At 38.8% G+C, this 15,728-nt stretch overlaps 1 protein-coding gene across 14 annotated transcripts in view; it reads left to right on the top strand.

Moving 5' to 3' along the window:
* The window catches only part of PPIP5K2 (diphosphoinositol pentakisphosphate kinase 2), an 87,795-nt gene that overhangs the window by 7,468 nt on the left and 64,599 nt on the right, over window positions 1-15,728 (top strand). For all 14 annotated transcript variants that reach the window (XR_010923971.1, XR_010923970.1, XM_067569048.1 and 11 more), the window contains exons 2-5: window positions 7,320-7,720; window positions 9,843-10,038; window positions 10,784-10,874; window positions 11,987-12,072. Coding sequence is in view for 12 of the 14 variants with exons in the window: in XM_067569048.1 (XP_067425149.1) it covers window positions 7,574-7,720; window positions 9,843-10,038; window positions 10,784-10,874; window positions 11,987-12,072 (520 nt within the window). In the remaining 2 variants the exon portion in view is untranslated. The remainder of the gene's footprint in view (window positions 1-7,319; window positions 7,721-9,842; window positions 10,039-10,783; window positions 10,875-11,986; window positions 12,073-15,728) is intronic.

Below are 15,728 nucleotides of genomic sequence, written 5' to 3'. Positions count from 1 at the left end.
TCAATTATGTTGCAAAACCAGAATTTTTAGTCAGATAAAACTCCATTCATAGCAATGGGAAAGAAATTACTGTCTGCCACATGCAAGGAGAGTAAAGTGGTAGGGAGAAACATTTTATTTTCAGACTTTTAATAAGGTATTGGAAACAAATGAGTAAGCAAACATTATTTGTCAGTATCTTTCTGAATAGAGGGCTAAATAAAGTTCCAAAGGCAAAAAACTTCTACTTGTATAATACTGAATGCCTTTAAATGCTGGCAAATGGCTCTAGACTAATCAATAGTTGGTTTGGTCAGCATGTGTACCCTTTTTTTAATTGTGCCATCAATAAGCTTGCTGCACTATGAACCTGATGTGCTCAGTGTACGGGCTTTATTACACTGTGAAGCTGGCTTTTTTCAGCCACAGAACATAGTTGACAGTAAGTGTCAAATATTTCTAACACTTAGTTCTTGATAACGGCATAGTTGTTCCAGAGAATAGCGTGCATCTTGAATGTAGTTTTTGACAACTTACTGAGGGCATCCAAACAACATACTTGCCATCAATGCTGTTCTGTTTTTCTTCTCCCCCGCCTGGATAATTTAGGCTGAAATACCCTGAAAATAGCAACACATGATTTTTAGTCTTCAGAAGTTGGATAGATTCCTTAGCTGCTACATACAGTTGCACATGCTGCTTTAGTTCTTTACCACTTGAGTTGTAGATCTTTTTTTATTACTGAATTTGAATGGGAGAGAATGGAAGGAAAACTTAAAATATAACCATCTTGACGATAAGAACTAAAATCAAATGATGGATAATGCTTTTAAAAGCCAACTAAATTAAATTCCCTTAATTAATGAGTATATGACTTTTGTAAAAGTCAATAGTTTTAATTTCAAAATGTAAGTGAAATTACGTTTTGACGATGGTATATTTGGAAGTAATTTTTTCTGTATAATTTTTTATTTAGGAGGTATTTGTGTAGATAAAACACTTAGTTGGTAGTTACTGGGAGTATGATACAGCCCTCCCTGAAAGAGAACAAAAAAATATATATTGTAATTTTAATTTTTTAAAAAGTGATGATTTTTACCCCCTAAAGTGCAGAAGAGGTAATGTTGTTACTTTCCTGTGTGTGCACATTAGCAAAATTAATACCCTTATTTCAGCAACTAACAGTAGTGGCACAGATGCAATAGTACTTATTTATCTTTGTGTCAGAAGAGCTTATGTGTTAGGTTTCATCAGGATTTCATAAGAGTAATAAAATCCAGAGCCCTTTCTACAGTAGCACATACACCATTGCTACTATTGGTGCAGTTGCTTTGTTTCTGGCAGTTGCTGAAATACTAACTTATGTAGGTGAATATGGTAAATCCCAATATTTTGGTGGATTTCGGTGGAAGCTTCTGGGAACAGGGAAAACTGCTGAAGGGGAAGTGCATTTGAATCGGAAGATTAGGTTTTACCTTGGCAAAGAGTGCTCTTTGGATTATAATGCCTATTTTAGAATACATTTGGGGAAGAGGGAGATGGTGTTGATTTCCAGAACTTGTATAGAGCATCACTGAAGTAAAAACCTCAAAGGCCTAGTTTGGCAGTTTTATTGCTGAATGTTTGAAGATCTATATCACTGGAATACAACCCGCCCAGCTGTAGGATAGGATTAATTTTGCATGCATCTATATCTATATATTTGGTTTTGATTTATTAATTTGCTGTTTTATTTCTGGTACCTTATTCGATGTAAAAAAGCAAAACAGTTTGGTATGCTGCTGCTATGCATGGTCAAGAAATGAATTATGGAGAGCATGAACAGGAAGGGCTAAGACTTGTAACTTAAAGCAGGAAATATGAACAAGATGTACATTCTGTTGAAATTCCCCTTAAAGGAATCTTACTTCAGCGGGTATCTTCTGAAAAAACACATTTTTTCACTAGTACAGCTGTTTACAGATTAAACTGTAAAACAGAATGCCTGTTTGTCAGTCAGGGTATAAATGGCACATACAGTTTAACTTGGTACACCTTGAAAGCATACTATGTTGAGGAACAGGAGGGAGTGGTTGAAAATTTTCAAAGATCAACAGGAGATACCTCTTAACCTAAAGATCTTCTTTCCTTCTCTCTGGATGAAGTGGTGACAACTGATCCTGTACCACCTCCTGATGACTTCAAGTTCTTTCAGGAGTTGCTGGGAAGGGTAACGGACACTGAACTTCCTGTAGTACAGGAGAGAGCAAATAAATTGACATTCTGCATCCTAATTCCCAGGAAGATTGGCAATGCCAATAAATGGAATCCTAGAAGCCTGCAAATGACCTATGGCAGCTTCTAGCCTTTCTACCTCCAATATAAAATGATCAGGGGAAAAGATACCAAGTCACTCAATAGGGATTTGAGTATTTCTACTTGCATCTGACTCCTAGTTCCCTAGTAGTATCTGCCACACAGGAGAAATCCAAGCAGACAAGACTACCTAAAATCACACTCCTGAAGATAAAGTGTAGAAGGATCTATACTCAAGCATCTGTTCAACTACAGACAGCCAACTGTCAAACCCTATTAGCTAAATCTGACTACCTAGCCTGGGACAGAGTATTGTTGTTCATTGAGCTTCCCTAGCCATTGTTTGAGAGGAATAATTAGTAGCCAGAATGTGGCTCCAAGTAGCCTGTTCCGTGGCTATAACAATCACCATGAAAAGGATGTCTTCATTACAATCCTCAGAAGTCCAAATGCCTGGAGAAGATCTCCACTTCGAAGGACCAAATCTATTGAGCTCCTGCATGGATGAGTTTTTGTATTTGCATATTGTAAATGACTCTTAAGTTGCTGTGAGATATCTGGATGTCTTATACATCTGCTCTCAGGAGAAGACCTCTAAAATAAGAGAGAGAGTTCAGAAAGTTTCCTCCTATCAGTAACAGAAATTTTCTGATGGTATTTAGAAGAAATAATTTAGCTTCTCCCACAAGAGCCCATTCTCTTCTAATACTACTCACTCTGCATTCCCTTCCAAACAGCAGGTTTGATGCTCAAGTTGAAAGCCGTGTAGCAATCCCACACATAGCATCACTTCCCCTCCCTCCATTATTGATTGCCGCTTCTCAGCCATGGCCTGGGATTCATACAGCATACCAATGGGTATTGGAGATTACCAAAGGCTATTCCACAAATTCCAGTCCTTGACCCTCTCCAATTTACTTACTTCCTTGTCCCTTTTCTGGGACCCATCTCACAATACAGAACAGAGGAAAGAAGCTTATTTCTTTCTTCAGCTATGAGTCTTAGAAGTAGTACTACACATGTTGAGAGGGGAAGGGTTTCTGTTTCTGCTAGTTCCTTTCCCCAAAAATAAAGGGGGAATGTGTCCTAGCCTGGATATCAGCACCTAAACAAACTCATATGCCAACTCAAATTCAGAAGGGGGATGCTAGTCTCCATCATCTGCTCTAGAAGCTCAGGATTCATTTGCAGTTCTACCTTCAGGATGCCTACTTTCACATAGTGATTACTATATTTTCTGTGGGCCAGATTAGTTTTCAGTGGGATACACCCACTACCACTGCAGCATACTACCTTTTGATCTGTCTACAGCCCTGAGTGTGTGCACAAAATACCTGACAATAATAGTAGCCTATTTGAAATGACAAGGAATACACATCTACCCTACTTGGATGACTGCAAAGGGGTACTGTTCTGTACTTCTCTTCCCAGGCTTGCACTAATTACAGATGCAGCAGTTTGATGGTCTCATCTAAACCGCCTACAAATTCAAGGTATGTAGTTCTGGAAGGAGTTCTCTATATCAGTGTGCTAGACTTCCAGCTGATTCCATTAACTTGCAGAGCTGCCTTACTGTTCCTGAAAAGAATCACAGTACAGATCCTGATAGACAACATATCCATGATGTATTATAACAGGCTGGGAAATGTCTGCTTATTGCCTCTTAGGAAGCAGTTAAGATGTAGAAATGGTGCTATTTCATGAGGTAGCTCCTCTGACCCTTCACCTCACAGGATCAAATAGTGATCTGGGGGATTACCTGAGCAGACAATACTTGCCCAATCACAAGTAGTCACTGAAGGATTCCATTGTAAAGCTTGTTTTCTGCAAATTAGTCTCCCTTGTGAAAGACCTACTTGCCATCAAAAAGAACAACAAATACCCTCTGATGCTCCAGACCAGGTACCAGCTCAAGATTCCTTCAGGTGCTTTCTTCCTCTCCAGTTCCCAAGGTCTTCTCTATGCTTTCCCTCCCACCCCACTCATCCCTGATACTCAAGGAAGATGGGTCAGAATGCAGTCCCGGCAGTACTTACAGCCCCTTACTGGCTACAGACTTATTGTATCTGTCCATGCAGTGACTGATCATGTGCCCTAGTCTTCCAGATTTACTCTCTCAAAATTGAGGACAAAGTCTTCATCCAGTCCCCACATCTCTACATCTAATAGCTGGGAAGTTGACTGGCTAATCAGAGCTAACAAGGTTTGTTTCATGCATGTCTATGATCCCGATAAAGAGTAGTCTACAAGATCAGTCTACAGATCAAAGTGGAAGAGATTCTGTTTAGGCTTCACAACAGAGTCTCAGTCTATTGCAATCTTCTTTTACCAAGATTCAGGATTACATCCTCAAGATCAAGCTATCAGTCCTCCTCATCAGTTCTATCGTGGTCCATATAACTGCCATTGTAGCTTGCCACCTTCCTGTTAAAATTTAGACAATAGGATGAGAAAATATTCTATAAAAATTCTAAAAGGAATGGTTCATAGTTATTTCTCCCTTCCCCACCCCTCAACAGCCCCAATTTGGGAACCTTCCCTATCCTGAGACCTTGTGCCTTATACACTGTCACCACCTCGTCTTTGAACTGTTATCCAAGTGCTCTCTGCACCATCTCATTCTTAAGTTTTCCTGGTGGACATCATCTGAGCCAGGAGCATTAGTGAGTTTCAGGTACTAATGGCAACCACCTTCTGCCCCTATAGACTCCCATGGATAAGTTGATGTCCAGGTGTTTGGTTTTTGTGTTTAATTTTTCCATTTAAACCATCAACTTCCTTGTTTTCTTCTCCAAAGCACCCTGAAATCTGTGAAGAAATAAAGTTAAATTCTTTGTTTTTAGAGTTTTTCTTTATTACTTAGACAGGACAAAGCCATTAAAAAAAATCACCCTATTTTTGAAATTGGGAAAGGGTATGCAAGGTCAGGCAATCTCATCCCAGAGATTATTGTTCAACTGGATCACTCAGTGCATTGCAGTCTGTTACCAACGGGTAGACATGCCCCTTCTGTCAGGAACTGCGGCCTATTCAACTACAGCCCAGACTATTCTTCAACATGCCTAAAATATTTGTATATCAGATATGCAGAACAGTAATTTTGCACTCAACCCACACCTTTATCAAACATTATACCCTGGATTTGGTGATAACAGTTCTTAATTAGCTGTAGTTAGGACTTCTTAACTTGCCTCCTATTAATTTAGAACAGCTAGCTAGTCTCCAAAAATGGGATAAACGCAAAGACTCCGAGAAAGAACAGTTGCTTACCTTCCAGTAATTGCGATTCTTTGTTTTGTCTGTGTGGATCCCAAAAGCTATGATTAAAATAGAATTGATCATCCGAGCTCTCTGGTTCTATATACAACCATCTTGGCCAAGTTACTTTGTTGTGCTTCAGATTTCTGCTTAAATAGGCATAATATATGCTTACCTTATAAGAACATTGAGCCTTTATATTTGTAAACCACTTTTATGCTCAAATGAAAGGCACTGCAAATTTTTAACTTTGTATTATCTCTTTAGTATAAAAGGTGAAGTACCGGTCATTTTGAATTTAAAAAAAAAAAAAAAATTACCTTGTAATGAGGTCACACTTACCTCTCGCAAGCACCACATGGGCCAAGTGTGTGTGCTTGCGCACACTCAAATTGTGGTGAGTAACTCCGGCTGAGTTACACATAGTCTGTATGAGTAATAAAAACCCCTTCCAAGGAAACAATCAAACAGAGGGCCTGATTTGCATTGTCTCTCAGCCTCTTCTGGGCTGTCTCAAATTGTCCATGCTCTTCAGGCAGTCCCGGCCTTGGTGTGTGGCTCCATCCCCCCAGGGCTCCCTCCCCGGAGACTCTTCATCTCTCTGGGCCTTTCTGGTCCCAGCTCTTCAGCTGGGCCACTAAAAAGGTCTGTTTCCCCCTTCCAGGGATATGCACTGTTCAGTGTCCAGGCCACTTTGTCAGTGGCTGGTGGGGATGGGACACAGGCCTGCCCTCTACTCCGAGTCCCGGCCCAGGGACCTGTAGATAGCAGCCATCCGCCATGTCCCTTTAATTAAACTGCATTGCTGCTATGATTCCCAGGGCCACTTCCCCGCAGCCCCATACCTTCTTCACTCTTACCTCAGGGCCTTGTCCTGATGGAGTCCTAGCAGCTTCTCTCTTCCGACCCTCTCTGCCAGCACTGCTCTGTCCAAGGTCCTGTAGCTCCCTCAGCCAGTCAGGTACACCATCCACACTCCTCCAGCTCCAGCAAGGAACTGATGACTGATCTTGCTCAGGCCCTGCAACTCTTCTTATGCTAGTCTGCTGAACCCTGATTGGCTGCTCCCCACACAGCTGTTCTAGGCAGTGTGGAGGACCTCTCTATTGCCCTTTTCTGAGTTGGGGTGGTGAAGCTTCCAGCAGGGGGCCTCAAGACCTAATCTACCCCAACACAGACCTGGAAAAACTCATGTTAAGTAGAAATATAGTTTTCTCTACTGTAGAATATTTTTTTTAGGATAGGTCTACTTGCGGAACTTAACAGGCTTTAAAATCTCTAATCACGTAGGTTCTCTTCTTTAATTTTTGACTAACATTATTGTCCAACCTTTCTTTTTGTCGTCTTTAGTTGCATAATGTGATCAGAAATCTGTGTAGTAAAAGTAGCTGACATCAAGAATGGGAGTTAAGTTTCTGAACTTTTAAAGAGGATTTTGTTCACTTCTCTAACAACGGTAAAGAAAAAATATTCTCTGCACTTCTTCACCATTTGCTACCACCCCTTCTGTTGGGAAAAATCTGAATTTGACTCATTTTCCTTTGTTTCATGATTGATATCCTGTGGTGATTGAAGTGTGAATCAGTCTGTGAAATAATCTTTTCCCCTTAAAATATACACATTTATTTAAGACTACTTTTAGTCTGTTTTGGGATTTTAATTATTTCAATACCACCTTGACCAGTTGTGTATTTTTTTCCCCAGATGAATATGAATTGAAAATAGTGATATAAAAATGGTTCAATGAAATATAATTTTTTTCAGGAATTGTTCTTTCTTTTCTTTAGGATAAAAGATTGCCACATCTCAGGGAAACAATAATCTGTGGGGTTTTGTTTCTTTTGGAGCAAAAACTCAACTGAACAATGAACTGATGATAGCAGTTAAAGTGCATTTGGCAGCTGACTTTGTCACAGTAACAAGTGATTGTGCAAGAAGTGACGAACTGCAAAGGATTTGTTTTCTAGCTACTGAGAATGTGCACAGTATCTCAGTTACTGAAGTGGGTACAGTTTCAACATAGCTCACTTCAGTGCTTGTAATGATGTCGGTTAGTGCAACAGAGAGTGACCCTCCTAGATTCTTTGTGGGTTGTGAAGATGGAGATGAATTATTGGATTCATCTAGATCCGCTGACTTCGATCATTTCTATGACAATGCAGAAGAGGAGGATGAAGAGTATGATTCTGTAAGTACTGTAGGAAAGTATCTTTTTTTTTTAAGGAATAGTTTAAAGGAATAGTTAATGGCATAACTTAATTGAAATAACTCAAGACTGAGAAATATTCTGAGAATTTAAGGGTACTGAGATTATACTATACATTAGGAGCTTGATCCTGTTAGTTGCTGAGCACATTAGTCTCAATCCAACAAAATATTTGAGTACATGCTTAACTTAAATCATGAGTAGTCTACTAAATTCAAAGTTAATCACATGCTTAAGTGCTTCAGTTGATTGGGGCCAGGCATCTCAGCACCTTGCAGGACTAAGTCCTTTGTGCAGCATGTAGAAATAAAGATATCTATAAAAATAACATGACTTTTTATGGTCTTAGAGTAAGTATATCTACTAGCATATTTGCAGCTACTTTCAGTTGCTGCTATGGGACTCTTATTTGGCTTTCATCAGTGTAGTATACAAGTACCTGCTCAGATTACTTACAAAGATGGGATCTTAATAACTATTATTGGTAAGTCAAGTTACTAACCCAGATGAAAAAATTATAGAAAATGCTTTAATTTAGAAAATCACTCAGTAAGGTCCTTGTTTCAGCTTTAATATGAAATCGTGTTATGTGAAGAGTCACATGTCAATAATTTTTTTTTAATTATGAACATTTTCCCCCTTGTGTGGCGCTTCAGGTATGTGCCTTTTTCTTGTGCTACAAGTTTCAGTCAGTAAGCAAGTATTTAGCCTCTGAAATCTTGCAGCTTAATGTACATTGTATTGTACAGCAGTGACCTAAAATTGATAATGTGATGATTGAATGGTCACTTGTGATTGGCATGACAGGGTAGGGTAGTGGATGGAAAATAAGTTTTGGTTTTTTTGTTTTTTTGTTTTTTCCTTCCTCCATTCCCTCAACTACTCATCATTCTTTTAGTGGTTGACTGTCATCTTTCCACTCCTGTCGTTTCTTATACTGGCCTCTAGAAACTCACACACTGAAGTAGCTTTTCTTTTTTTTTTAAGTACACCATAACTGGCCTTCTGGACTTCCGAAGGTTCTGAACTTTGCATTATAGTTGATGTATTTGCTAACTTCTTAGCTTGACTGATATAGCAACCCTTGCTTTGCAGTCCCTCTGATCATTATGCTATATAACTTTTTTAAAGTTACAGTTCATACAGTTCAGCTCTTGCTTCATAATAGTATTAGTAGATGTATAAACTTCTGACTTCTCCAGGAAGTGATCACTAGATTTTCATTGATTGTTAAGCATGTTTGCTTATAAACAAAGTGTGAGAAACTGTTAATGCATCATTAGGATGCACAATTAAAATCAGTTAAGAAATGCAAACAAAGCATCCAATAGCAATGATAACTTGGACGTATTGGCATTCAATATATTTTATGGTATATATTAAGAGAAAGTTGTACACTACACATTTAAATAAATCCATTGAAAATAGTCACATTTTCTTATCTCTAAAAAATTTGCTTTACCCTTTTGCTATTTGAAGAAAGTGAAACTGGCTATTTAGGAAGTGTTGTGAAATGCAAAAAGTAAATAGGAAAAACTAGAGAAATATTTTTCTCTAACCTGTTATAATAATCCTAGTTTACTTGTAACAATAGTGTGTAATAAAATAAAAGTAGGTTTGGGGCTTCTTGGTATGTCTAAATTACTTACATTAATTTCCCAGGGACACTTCTGCATAATCTCTTTGGGTTTTGACGTTCACAGCTCAGTTTTTGATTCTCTCAAATTTGTGCTTGAGAAAAGCTCCCATAACAATATTTATAAGTGTACAGAAGTGCTCTTAACTGGTAAAGAAGTATTACAACACTAGTGCTGCTGACAGTTGTCACGTTATTCTTCATGTGGAAATAGTAAGGCAAATTTTCAAAACTCTATTTTTGTGAGCATTTAATATCACAAATTGCTAGATGATAATTTAAAAGTAATATGATCTACAAATGTTGAATTGGACTATAATGTTCCTAGTCATCGGCTAGTAAAGCACTTACTGTACACTGGGAATACTTAACCACTTTCACTTCCTCCCCATCAACTCCTTCTCCCAAGCAAATGAACAAACAAAAAACCCCAACATCACTAACTCTCATTAACTTTATTTTTATTAGCCACCAGAAAGGCAGATTGTGGTTGGGATATGTTCCATGGCAAAGAAATCCAAGTCCAAACCAATGAATGAAATTCTGGAACGCCTCTCCATGTTTAAGTACATCACAGTGGTAATATTTGAAGAGGATGTCATTTTGAATGAACCTGTGGAAAACTGGCCTTTATGTGACTGTCTCATTTCTTTTCATTCTAAAGGTACAGCTTTTCAAGTAGTAGCACAGTTTTCTAACTTTTAAACTTCATTTTAGGCTTTTTTTTTTTTTTATTTAATTGAATATTTAGCAGAATTACAAGCTAGTGGTTTCTTGGGGCTTTTGTTTGGGGTATTTGAAAAAAAATTAACATCACAATTGTAATATTTAAATTCAGCTTTTAGTATTTCAACTATTACAGCATTTAAATTTTATGGTATTAAATGTTTAGGATCGTCTAGTCTGGTGTGACATTTGAAATCTAATTGTTGACCTGGTAAATAACATTTTCTTATGAAATTATCAAATATACTTGTTCACCTCAGCCAAGTAAGCACAGGACTATTCTCTCTCAAAGAAATACTTCTATACATCTCTTGAGGAATCTTGTTCTGTAAACAACCTTAATTCTGTGTAACCACATCCCTGTACCTCTCTTATCTGTACACTTGCAAAATACTAAACTATGCGATGACTGGGGACATAGAACACAGTTTACTAATGATTGAAACCAAAGGGCAGGGAGCCCCAGGAAGAGAGTTTCTAGTAGTCTAATTTGATTGTCCTAGTTACTGGGCTACTCTAGGTCTTGTTAGGTCAATTCAGCTATAGATCACACTGATAAAACAAAAATAAAAAACTACTCATTCAGGTCATGTGTATAATATTGAAATTGAAGGGTTTTTTACCTAACTACTTAAACACAACACTGGTAAGTTAATATATATTCCTTAATAAACCTTGTTTAGGATTTCCACTGGACAAAGCAGTTGCCTATGCAAAACTCAGGAATCCATTTGTAATCAATGACTTGAATATGCAGTATCACATACAAGACAGGTAAGTAATAATCACAAGTCAGGTATAAACCACTTCAGCTCTATTTTTGCCGAAAATCAGCAAATAAAATAAGACCCAAGCCAGTTCAGTTTGTGAAGCTCAAGCAGTGAGGTCCTGATGTTGAGTTTTTATAATTAATTAAATGAGTTTAATTTTTTTTTACGTTCAACTTTGTTGTGTGGAAACATTTGTATTTACTGTTGGTCTGAAAGTATTATTTCATGAGCATTTCACTTTCTGATTGCACAAGTCACTTAGTGAAAAACATTGAAAGATACTGGCAATGGTAGTGGCCAAAATATAGTCATTGTGTAACACAACAGTGCTTGTGAAGCAAAGAGGTTATTTGAAATTATGTCAAACAGATGTCTCATTAAAATGCACAGAGGAATTAGTTATGCCCCAAAAAGTCAGATGTCCTTACAGTTCATATACTATTTGTTGTACTTATGTACAACATTACTTGATTGTAGAATTCATTTGGCTTATTTGTTAAGTTTTTAGCCACAAAATTTATGAGAAGTAGAAGCCTGTTGAGATGTTGGTGTCCTGAGTCCACCTTGTCATCCAAAGTAAACTTTCTTTTCTGTCTGCATCATGATCTGAAGAAGAGTTATGGGTATCTCAAAAACTTGTCTCTTTCACCAACAGAAATTGGCCTAATAAAAGATCTCACTCACCTTTTCTCTCTGCATTATGAAAAGCCAAATATTAACAAATGGATAGTTATAAAGTACAGAAACACTGGAGCTTTCTGTACATTAAAAAAGTTACAATTTCAAACTCCTACAAGTTGATTACCAAAAGTTGTTGCAACAGTACACAAATGTTTCAGCACCTTTGGAATTGCACTTGCATGGAGCAAGTCTCATACTCTGCTGTTCCAGTCTTGTTACAAACTAAAAGTATTGCCATTGCAATTTGCAGTTGTTCAGTGATGTTGGTGTGAAGTGCAACTGATTAAATAGACATCTAAAGCTCTGTGTATGTGAACAGAGTATCATGATAGTTATGATTATATAAAGTAAGCTTTGGGGCTCATCGACTATAAAATGTAAATATTGTTCGGACTTTGTCCCTTTGATTTGATAACTTTTGTGCTCTTCTTTTAGGAGAGAAGTGTATGGCATTCTCAAAGCTGAAGGCATTTTACTTCCTCGTTATGCAATTCTGAACCGTGATCCAAACAATCCCAAAGGTAACAGATTTTTCATAACTTTGTTATCAAGGCTCTGTTTTTACAACTTGAAGTATTTTGTTTGGATTGGTAATCTTTAACTTACTGAACCCTCTGCTTGCCCGCTGCTCTCTTCTGTGCCCCTTTCCGTTGACTCAGTCAACGATTTCCTACTCATTACAAGGTTGAAGGAGATGGGGAGAAGCAGATGCTTACAACAAAAGTTTTTAGCTCTGCTAGGGAGGCACTTCTCACAGCTATTGGAATTGCCGAGGTCCACTAGAAGCAGCCCATGCTGAATAACTTTACCAAGTGCATTTGTCTGGTCTCCCTCTGCCCAACATAATGAGACCACAGAGGACACAGAATATATAGGGAGTCAATAGGAGGAGGTAGCATTTTTAGCTGGCTGAGGGCTATCTTTATGGAGAATGCTAGGGATGAATTGGTACCAAGGACCCTGCACAGACTGTTAACCTGTTAACACTTCAACAGGCTTACAAAGATGTTGCTCCTGGGCTATAAGGGCCAAAATCAACAGTTATGGCAGATATGCAAATAACTTCATAATAAAACTAGACTGTCCAAGCTTCTGTTGGTCTAAGGTGCTTATGACCCCCATCTCTCTAATATCTGAATGCTTCATGATATTTAATGTATTTATACTCACAACACACCTGTCAGGCAAGGGAAGTGCTACCATCTATATTTTACAGATGGGAACTGAAATATAGAGACTGTATATAATGAAAGAAATGCTCCTGGAGATTGCATGGGAGACTTTAATTTCCCAGGTATAGATCGGAGGACCTAGATTTTCCTTAATGTTATAGCTGACAGATTTCTTCATGAAATAGTCACCAAATCAACAAGAGGTGATGCCATTTTAGATTTATTGGCGAGTAGTGAGGATCTCACAGAAGAATTGGTAGTAGGGGACAAGCTTAGTTTGAGAATCATGAGCTATTCAGTTTGAACTAAATGGAAGGATAAACAACGATACATCTGCAACTAGGGTTCTTGATTTCAAAATGACAAAGTTTAAAAAATTAAGGGAATTAGTTAGGGAAGTGGACTGGACTGGAGAACTCAAGGATCTGAATATGGAGAGGGCTTGAAATTACTTTAAGTTGAAGTTGCAGAAATTACTTGAAGCTGTATCCCAAGCAAGGAGAAAAACTTCATAGGGAAGGCTTGTGGACCAAACTGGATGAGTGAGCATCTCAAACAGATGATTAAGAGAAAGCAAAAAGCCTATAAGTAATGGAAGATGGGATGAATTAGCAGGGAAAGCTACCTCTTGGAGGTCAGAAAGTATAGCTATCTGGCTAGTGCAGGGGTGGCCAACCAGTCAGAGATGAAGCGTCAAAAAATAGATGTAGATACTGCAAAGAGCCATATTTACCTTACTCTCAGCAGAAAATTCGCGCTGATCCATCAATTTCACGGCAACTGGTCAATTTCACTTCTCTTACCATATCACAGGTCTTTTCACTTCTCTTACCTGCCACAGCTGGTCAATTTCACTTCTCTTACCCTGGGCAGCTGGTCAATTTCACTTTGAGTCTAAAAAAGCTGCAAAGAGCTAAGAGCCGCATGCGGCTTGCGAGCCGCATTTGTATAAGCCAACAGCCGCGGGTTGGCCACCCCTGAGCTAGTGGGTCTTGCCGACATGTTCAGAGTCCAACTGATTACCATATTTGGGGTCAGGAGGGAATTTTTCCCCAGTCAGATTGGGAGAGACCCTATTTTTGGAGTAGAGTAAATGATGGATTTTCTCTAACTTGAAGTTTTTAAACCATGATTTGAGGACTTTAGTAACTCAGCCAGAGGTTATGGGTCTATTACAAGGATAGGTGGGTGAGGTTTGTGGCCTGCAATGAGCAGGAGGCCAGACTAGATGATCATGGTGGACTCCTCTGTCCTTGAAGTTGGAGTCCTTGACAGGCTAAGTGGCTGACTTGCCCCACGTCAAACAGGAGGTCTGTGTGCAATTGAACTTTGGTTTCCTGAGTCTCAGGCTAGCACCCTAACCATTAGACCATCCTTCCTTCTGCATGTAGAAATGGTACAACCTAGGCACTTTTTATCTAGTGAAATAGCCCCACACACACAAAAAAAAGTGAGGCTGCATGTATAAATTAGGAAAAAATGGAGTTTAACTATTTAACTGCTATACAGATTTATCCATCTGTCCTGAAAATTGACTGTTTAAAATTATTGTATTTGAATCAGCTTTATTCATTATTTTTTAAAAAACAGAAGTTTCTTCCTCACTAGAAACAGGGCCTCCACATGGGGGGGAGGGAAGGGTACACTTTACCGAGGCTCTGGGGGGGCCCAGCCCAGGCTGCAACCCCCCTTACCATGAGGAAAAAAATTGAGGCTAAATTGTAGATCATGCCTGAGGATATTTATAGAAACTTATTTCCCTGTAGCTGTTGTCCAGATTTTGTGAGATTTGCTGGAGCCAATCAGAAGTGGTGTTAGAGCAGTCTCAAGCAACATTCTGAACAGTGAGTTGCTGGGCCTCGTGGCCCAGCCCAGGTCCTTCTCTAGAATAGAGAGTGTGTGCTTGTACAATTAAACTAGGATTTGTAGTTTGAGACTGAGAGACAGAGAGATTTGTGCTCCTCTCTGTGACATGGTCTGTCATATCAAGAACTACCAGTCCCAGAGTTCCTTGTGCATAGGCAGGAGGGAGGGACAGCTGGTGGGAGGGGCAAAGCAAAGCACCATAAGACAGTGGGAGCCAGTGCTGCTGCTGCTGCTTCTGGTAAGATTTGCAGGCACAAAATATATGTGAGTAAGTGTCTAACTCACTCACAGTCACACACACACTCCATACTGCCATGTCTGGTGGTGGCTATAAATACAAATAAGGCAGCCAGAAATGTAAGGAGGTAAAAGAAAGGGAACTAAAAGAAGCTAAAAGGACACCAATCTATTCTCCAGTTTTTCAAATCAGACAAGGCCTTTCTGCAGTCAGGCAATATACTAACTAGGGAAGCAGATGAACAAAATCAAATGAAAATGATTTCAATATAGAGACTGGATCTGTGGCACTGACAATTGATGATAAAGAAAAGCTGCCAGAACATGCATCACTGTTTTTTTGCGCACTGTCAGTGACTGTGGCAGAAGCTGAAAAGTTTCAGCAAGCCAGCACTCTTCAAAAACTGCAGGCATTCTACAATGAGGCAAGAATGGTTAAGCCACCTACCTATCTTGTCTGTTGAGTATGAACTTGCAAGAGACATTGATTGACTTTGGGTGGCTAATTCATGATTGTGCAATGAAAAAGGCTGGAAAATAGTTTAAGTGGCCTAATTTTAAAATGTTTGCAGTTACATTGATCCATTAGAATAAAAAAGTCAAGACATTGACAGGATATAATACTTTTATAACGATCAAAAAGTTACAAAATAGTCCGCAAACCTGTAGTACTATCAGGCTGGGTGTTATGTTAAACAAAAATAGCAGGGGGGGGGCATTTTTCAGAAATGTAGAATATGTAACCGTAATTCCAGAATTCAAACTTTTTTCATGGCTCATGAGATTGTATGTATGGGATGAGGGATTGTGGTATGTGTGTGGGAGGGGACCTATGTTGCAAGTTTGTACTGGGTCTGGAAAAATTAGGCTTGGGTCCTAGCTAGAAATGCAAATATCAGTGC

This window comes from Emydura macquarii, unplaced genomic scaffold (genome assembly GCF_026122565.2).
Source record: "Emydura macquarii macquarii isolate MOO-44397 ecotype Brisbane River unplaced genomic scaffold, CSIRO-AGI_Emac_v2 contig_2897, whole genome shotgun sequence".
In the NCBI taxonomy this organism is placed as follows: Eukaryota; Metazoa; Chordata; order Testudines; family Chelidae; genus Emydura; species Emydura macquarii.
This window is presented reverse-complemented; position numbering and strand designations above follow the sequence as displayed.